The 8,593-nt window shown below is 33.9% G+C and overlaps 1 protein-coding gene across 1 annotated transcript; it reads left to right on the forward strand.

Annotated features, from left to right (window-relative positions):
• The first annotated feature begins 2,012 nt into the window (after positions 1 to 2,012).
• On the forward strand, positions 2,013 to 8,080 carry LOC132847562 (uncharacterized). Its single transcript, XM_060872962.1, has 10 exons — positions 2,013 to 2,121; positions 3,344 to 3,390; positions 3,641 to 3,931; positions 4,097 to 4,381; positions 5,007 to 5,230; positions 5,690 to 5,803; positions 6,071 to 6,196; positions 6,361 to 6,447; positions 6,573 to 6,671; positions 7,230 to 8,080. Exons 2-10 carry the CDS (start codon positions 3,348 to 3,350, stop codon positions 7,308 to 7,310), a joined length of 1,350 nt encoding a protein of 449 aa, XP_060728945.1. The 5' UTR covers positions 2,013 to 2,121; positions 3,344 to 3,347; the 3' UTR covers positions 7,311 to 8,080.
• The last annotated feature ends 513 nt before the right edge of the window (positions 8,081 to 8,593 follow it).

Below are 8,593 nucleotides of genomic sequence, written 5' to 3' on the forward strand. Positions count from 1 at the left end.
TTGGAGTGGACTTTCTGTTCTTATAGCAACATAGTTGTTTTATGATGTTTATAATAGTAAAATGCTGGCATTTTGTTTTAACTCACACTCTCTCTCTCTCTCACCTTTGAGTGTGAGCAGTTATCTTCTCATGGTTGAGAATCAACCATGCATTCAGAGGGCTTAGAAATGGTGCGATTAATCTTCTGTTGAAAGAATGCAGCCAAGAAAATAAAAGGAAAACGCAATACAAAAGAAAAAAAAAAACCATTGAGTTCTAATGTATTCATGGAAGTACCATAAACGGAACGAATACTTCTACACTGTCAAAGGAAAAAAAACTTCACATCTGAGAAACTGAAGAACACAGGAAACAATTGAATAGGGAGAAAGTGTAAAAGGTGAATGGTGAGTAACTGGCAAATGTAGAGTACACTGACAACTGTGGGCAACTACTGACTAAAGGAAGAGCTGGAGCAGACATACTTCCTTCAATATTTAGCCCATGGCATGGACTTGGATTTAGTCCAAAAGAAAAGTCAGCAAAACATGTTTACTAACATAGAAAAATTCAATATATTCCCCCAAACACATCCCCTATTTTCCTAATATTGTCTCATGTTGTATATTTCTTTCCACTGTTGCCCCTGGCTTGCTACTTAGGGCTAAATTTATCATATATATCCGAAACCTTAATTTGTAAAGCTACTTTATGACAATGTCCGTTATTATAGGTGCCATACAAGTACAATTGTATAGAATTGAACCATCACCATTGAATCATCATTTAATTCTTTTTATATCACACTATATAAAGAAATCTACACCCTTACACACATAGACCTCTCAAAAACGACTTTACTATTCATTTTTAACCGAATAGAATGCTATAACACGTCTTTTTTAATGTTCCTTTATGTAAATTCTATCAATAACAACAAACAGGGTGAAAGCACACACGTATATATATATATATATATATATATATATATATATATATATATATATATATATATATATATATACGTATATAGCTTTAAGTTAGTATATATAACATTTTTGCAGACTTTTAGCCTTGACGAATCAATTTAGTTATTTTTTTTTTTAATGCATAACAAGAACAATAACAATATACATACAGAGGATCACAGTGTGTTCAACTATTATGTATTACATTCATAATAGCATCAAAGGAAATAACAGAAAGAAAAAAACAACTTAGTGTTCCAAAAAGAAAAGGATTCAAAAATTCTATATATCCGTTTTGCTTTTTTATTTCTTGCATCTTTTACGGCCTCAATATAATGCTTAAGTTCAATTTTAAATAATATAATGTCGGGTTTGTTATTATTCCATTTCTGTTTGTGTGTGTAATATTTTCCATACATAATTATTAAGTTAATCACCAAATTTTGCTCCAAAATCTTATTTTTATATAACAAAAATAGATCAGTCCAGATAGTCCAATCTTTAATTTTGTGAATTTGAATATTAGATATTTAATATCAATCCAAAATGATTGGGTAAATATACATTCAAAAAATAAGTGTTTTATGGATTCTTCTAATGAATGACAAAAGACGCATGTAGTCTCCATGTCTCTGAAAAATCTCAAATGAATAACCTTACTGGTGAGGCAGTATTTACTAGGTAAACTCCAGACCTCTTTCCATTCAATCTGATTATACATCGGGTTCCAAAAAGGTTTGCATTTAGGCAATGTATTTCAAACTGTTTAGTTAAACTAAATTCAGAAAAAATATATTGATGTCATTTCCTAGACTGGGCGTGGACAGGAATGTGAGGGTGTGTGTGTGTGGAGTGTCTGCTGAAGATAGAAGGGTATTATATAATGTCATCATCAAATGCAATCACTGACATCTATTTAATATTCTTAAAAAATTTAATTAAACAAACTTAAATTCGGACATGAATGACTCCAAAACAAGCACTTTTGGAGTAGGAGGTCCCCCAAACCACACCTATTTCCTTTAGCCAACCCCTATGTTCTTGCTGTCAGTGTTGGCATTTCATGCAGTTATCCAGTCTGACTGGATTGTTTTAAGTGACACGAGGTATATTTCTGGCGACAGGGTCCATTTGTTTGTTTGTTTGATTAACAATTTCGCATTGAATTCTTTGGTGAGTATAATCTTAAATAATTAATAGTACGTTATAATCTGTGTCATAAGAGCGCCAGTGGTATAAAAAGGCTGTCAATACAGAAGTGAGCTCTATGAAGCGCTTCCTATGTTGTGGGTTTAAAAAACACACAACAAACGTGATTTGCGTGCTGTAGAAAACGGGTGATACCTTGCTACACTGTATATTGTGTTTTATAAGGTCGGGATGAGTTGGGAGTTGTGCAAAAACCTTGATACTTTGCTCTAGATACAACAAAGTTAAACTAACATTCAGAAAGAGTGTAGAACAAAAACATCTTGCTGCCTCATGTTGGAAATACTGTCTTTAATGCACAGATCAAATAATATACAGACCATGATTTCAATTGTAGTTCAAAATAATGAAACCATTATGTTTAAATGTTTATGTTCTACCAAATGTTTAAACCAGAGGTTTCACAGATGTTCCTTCATTATTATAGACAAGTCAGTGGTTGCTTCCTGGGTAAAGAATCTGGCTTTTGGTTAGAAGGTTGTGAGTTAAAATGAAATCACTTGCAAACTTCTCCATGGGGTTATAATTCAGTTTTGTGCTTTTGGTCAGATATTAAGAATGATACGCTCAGAATTCTAATGTTTTTAACGTATATAATGTTTTAAAGGTCTTCTTTAGGTCCCTTAAAATCCTTGAATTCTTATTATACTCTTCTCAACAGTGTGAATTTTCAATATTTAGCTTTTTCTTTTTTATTTTTCTTTTTTTTTTTGAAGCCATTAAATCTTGATTGCTCACATCACCTCTCCTGATCTCCCAGTCTGTGCTTGTTTCCTGTGCCTAATGGGTTACTTGCACTCCAGTCTATGACGCCTTTCCGACATGCCCATTTTCTTTAAATCTATGGGGTATTTTTTTGTCCATCAGCCTGTCTGGTCCATCTGTGCTTCTAGGATTCTTCAAGAACAATTGATTGTATGTTTGAAGGTTTTGTAAAAATAACTTATGCAGCATTAAGCTTACAAGCTTGAAGTGCTCTCAGGAGGTTATGATAAGAAAATCTGTCATGAACATTTCCACAAATACAGCTTTAGCAGACATTTCACACCAGATCAATCACTAGTTGAACTGAAACCACTAAGATTTAAAGACTAGCAAAAACAACAACAACAAAAAAGTGCTATTTTACTGATCCTGCATTGTTCCTGTTAGTATTAATTTAAGCATCTAATTATTTTATCCACAGAAAAATGCAAACCTTCTGGATTCTGCTCTTGGCTGTTCAAATTATGTGTAAGATTTTTTTTCTTTCCTTTATCTTCATCTCACCCTCATGCATTCTCAAGCTTAAGCCAGAGCATGCCTTTTTCACTTCTTTTTTAAACAGAAGCTAATCATTAGATCACAGATTTAATCCTTCGTGTATTAGAAATAAATTATGTTAACAAATTACCAAAGTCTGCAAAGAAAGCTATATCATAATGTTATTTTAATCGTATTAGTATATGGTGTAGCATATGGTTTTCTCTGTGTCTGTCCTTAGACGCCTGTGCTGATTTTATGTCTAAGACATATTATGAACAACGGATGTATGGTGAACAGCTGATTATCAGACTGTCGTCTGGGGCTGAGAAGTTGCAATTTACCTATATGGATGAAATCGAGCAGGAGATCCTTTGGTCCAGATCTACCAAAGCTAAAAGGGGAGTAGTAACAGGAAGAAATGATGACAGGAAATTTGTAATTGCATCGGTCACATTCAATGATGAAGGAACCTACACTGTGCTGAACTACTGGAACAAAAAGTCATCCATCTATTTCTTGAAGGTTATCAGTAAGTGATATTAGGCTTCAATGATATTATCTTCAATGTATACTTCTCATGCAAGTTTTTTTTTTTTAAAACTTTATTAACTTTGTTATATCAATATCAATGCTTCTTGTGCACACTTCCTGTTTAAATGAGAATTTAATATTACCTCTGTTATTGCTTTTAAAGCTAAAACAAGTTCACAGGATTGTGTGGCTGGAGAGTCCTTAAGCATTTATCTTCTTGGTCTTCCGAAGATTGATGCCACGCTACATTTTTCAAACCAAGATGTAAACCTTACTCTGGTGGAGAGTGGCTCACCTGTGGGCAACTTGCATCCTGACTACATGGGACGTGTCAAGGTGACTAGCAGCAGCATTGAGTTGCTCACTGTCAATGTGTCAGATGTGGGCAACTACACACTCCGTGATCGTCTAAATCGCAAAGTCAGGATTGTATCTATGAACTTGGTTGGTGAGTTTCCACCTGAGGTTTTTGAGCATTCCCAAAAGTTGTCCTTTGAACTATTTTTTTCTGACTAGAGGTTCTGTAGATTGTTACTAAAAACAAATTAATTAAATTACCAATAGTCACAGTGAAAAGTGAATTTAATTTTTTTTTTAAATCCTTATGTTACGAACCATTTCTCTGCTTTTGAATCTGTTTCCTCTATCATCCCATAGCATCACGTGATCCAAAAAAACTTTCAGAGAGTATCCCATGACAGTAGCCCTTTAGCCTCAATTGAGTACTTTATACAAATATAATTTTCAGTCGTTCATTTGTCTTCAGTAATTACTTACCAGTAAACATGCATATATATATATATATATGTGTGTGTGTGTGTGTGTGTGTATAGTGTGTATATGTATGTGTGTGTGTATATATATATATATATATATATATATGTGTATATATATATATATATTTTATATATATATATATATATATAATTTCTTTTATAGGGAAACAAAAACTCAAACAGTATACTTCTTCAGTATATAAAATAACATAGATCTCACTAATAATTTTTTTTAGACAAGCAAATTTAATGATCCATATCGCATTCCAATCTTTAATCATCTTATTCTTATTCTAGATTCTCATCCAGGGTCAAATGCAGGTCCTCTAGCTGCTCTGCTGCTGTTACTCGGTATTCCACCCTGTATTTGCTGCTGCTGTAGAAAGAGGATTTGTAAAAAGACCAGCCAACACACCACCAACACCAACACAACCACCACTGTGAAGTACGACAACCAAATTAATCCACCAGGACCTCCACCAGCCTACGATAGTCCTGCAGTTTCTGCTGGATCAACACCGGTAACACACAATACAGCACAGGATTGTGCAGAAATCAAGATTATGAGTTCTCAAATCTTAATTGTTACCCCTACATTGGATCCACATTCTTTATAATAGTGGAGGGATGAGAGAGAGGGTGAGAATATTTGAGGAAATCCCTGCATACTAATCTCAGCCAGAGTGATGCCAATCTCAGCCAGAGATAACTGTCCCATTGTTTGGAAAGTTTTTTTAATTTTCATTTTGCAGTCATGTGTGTTTAAGGGTTAAATATATTATAAAGTTTAAATGTTGTACATATAAGTAAAACAAAAACTATTAAAACTTTCATTAAGTGTATATTAAACCCCTTCTAGCAAATGACAATGAATAAACTACATCTGAAGAAACAACTTTCTAAAGAAACAACAACATCCATTAATGAATTGTTGAAGCTTGTATTTTTACACTCTATACATCTGAGCTACTGATTTTCAGGCCTATCCTCCTGGTTACCCTGCTGTTGGTGAGAGTACTGTTCATCCTCCTCCCAATCCCGCATTTCCTCCTCAACCACCCTACAGTGGATCACCTGCTATGCCCCCTAACCCTGTAAGACACACACACACACACACACACACACACACACACACACACACACACAGTCCTTACATGACAAGTAACGAATTTGATAGCACATTTTAATTAGAATATAATAGATCACTACTTCCAAGTGAATATCCTATGCATGCAGCCCATCTCTTGATTTTAGAGATCCATGTCTTCCTTAAATTGAACAACTGGCAATATAAATATCTCTGTTGCTACAAGTATAATTCTCTGTCATATTGTAAAGCTATTATAAAACTTCATTTTCAGGGCCATGCTCCTGGTTACCCTCCTGTAGGTGAGGGTACTGTTTATCCTCCTCCCAATCCCGCATTTCCTCCTCAACCACCCCACAGTGGATATCCTGCCACATCACCTGCTATGCCCCCTAACCCTGTAAGACACCCACACACACGCACACAAACACAGTAATACTTGTTTTGACAGTCTTGATTTTTAATTAAGATATTCTATATACAAGTGATCTTTATTTCATTGCTCAAATTTATTTAAATGATGTAAAGAAATTAATTAGTAATGGATTTACATATTATTTCCAGAATCCCCTTTACCCTCCTGGATCTGGCTTTCCACCAGCTCAGCCTCCTCAGTGGAGTGATGCTCCCAGTAACCAACCTCCTCCGGCTGTACGATTCTGCTTCATCCATTGAACCTCTACAGCATTCTGTCCTGTCATTCTGCAGTTCTCACTGGTCACATTAAACAATCTACATGAATTGTTGCTCTTGTGTGTCTTTGTCTGTGTTTGCAGGGTTTTGCTCCAGTGATGTATAACGCTCCTTCCGTCAATGAGCCAGTCAAAGGAGAAATACTGCCTACAACACCACTACTTACACCTCCACAGCCCGAGGTACCTCCTATTAATTCATTTACATTTATTTGTGTTTGACTGATCGATTGTAAGGTTAAAACATGATATTTATGCCATAAACATGGTATTTAAATGGTGAAAACTGATTTACTATGAAGTGAAATTGAAATGCTGCTTAAGCAGTCTTATTCCTTAGATTCAATCTCTTGTTATATGTTATTTACTGTTAATACTTTGTGATTCAGAAAACTCTAATTAACCCATTTAACCCATGTGTTCCTTTTGTGGCATTTTGTAACGTGAACATTTATGGATAAGTGATGGTTAATAAACCACAAACAGTTATGTAGTCTACCAAATTATGATGATTTATATTTAATTATATAGTTCTGTATATCTAAGACAGTGCTGTATTACTGACATGGAGTGGTGTGTTTAGAAGTAATATAAATATCATGTTTTAAATTATCCATTCTGTCTCTGTCTATTCTCACCCTGCAAATCATTCATTTGTCTAGTCATGTATCCAATTTTCATTCTGTTTAAGCAGTACAGAAAATGGATGGATGGATAAATATTGTTAATTTCCTCTACTAGGTGGCACAGCATCCAGCCCCAGACTCTGCCATTCAATTTAGCATCAACCAGGGAAATAACTCAAGCTCCAACTTCCTGTAGGTTCTCCTCCCTCTTGGCTATTTTATAAACAATTAAAAGATGCAGTAGTTTTCAAAAATGTGAATGGCACTGACACATATGTTCATAACTTGAAAGACAGCAATTTGATTTTTAATGGATGTGTTCATGGTGTAATGAACTGGTTTTAACTATAGAAAAATTAAGGGCTATTGTAGATTAATGAAATACAAAACTTTATTTTTAATTGCCTAATACTATGTTTTGTACTTGGTGTACTGTGTTCATATCATTTTAGAGAAATAAATAATAAAATGTTACAATTTTACCTTATTTTTTAAAGAATCTGTAAAGAATGAATTATACTATTGAATTTCAGTGTCTGTACATACTGGTTTCTCTCTTGTTTTTTAATCTCTAATGTGTAGATAAAGAATGTACTATACAATAGGTTGCACTAATGAAAAATATTGAGTTTGAGGGTGAAGGGAGGAAATGCATGTATGGAGTTTGTGCAAGATGGAATCAGATTGAGGTTAGGTATAAATGTTTTATATTATCAAATAAAGACTTAAATGCATTTAGAAATAAGATTTTCTTATCCTTTAGAATAGAAGTGTGTGAATTACCCAACAAAACCATATTCAATTAGCCTGTATGGCGTTTCATACCTACTAAATATTACACAGCCCTGATATCCATGCTCAATAATACACTTTATATTAATTAACTACATTTAAGTGTCAAATCTAAGGCTTGACAAAAAATGTTAATGGTGATGATAGATTATTAAATATGCTGACATTAGAAAACCAATCTGCCAAAGGATTTTATCCATGTACTATTCTTTTTTTAACCTTATCATCTCCTTTAGTTTTTTGCCTTTGTTGCACATGCACAGCTGATAATATTATGATGATCCCCTACAAGTCCAATGCTTACCATCTGTTCAACTGCTCAAGTAGCTTCCATAGTTCTACCAGCCCTTGCATATATGGACAGAGACTTCATATTTAGCTGTCTGTCTCTTGGGGGGGTCTTGGTAACAGATCCAAAATAGACTAGCCACATGACCACTAAAGACTCACTTAAAATTTGTAGAACTATCTGTCAGACACAGCAGGATAAATGATTGAATTAAATTCAAATAGTAAAATAATTATTGTAAAACAATATCTTAAATCTACCTTTCAGCTATGTTCATATGGTATTTTTTTCAAACAAGTTAATTTAATGTTTTGAACTGATATTTTTAATCATTTTCACTTCACATTTTCCTGTTTAAGGGATATACTTGCCACATATAGTTTGTGCAATAACTATGC

Source organism: Tachysurus vachellii, chromosome 6 (assembly GCF_030014155.1).
Source record: "Tachysurus vachellii isolate PV-2020 chromosome 6, HZAU_Pvac_v1, whole genome shotgun sequence".
NCBI classification, from domain to species: Eukaryota; Metazoa; Chordata; class Actinopteri; order Siluriformes; family Bagridae; genus Tachysurus; species Tachysurus vachellii.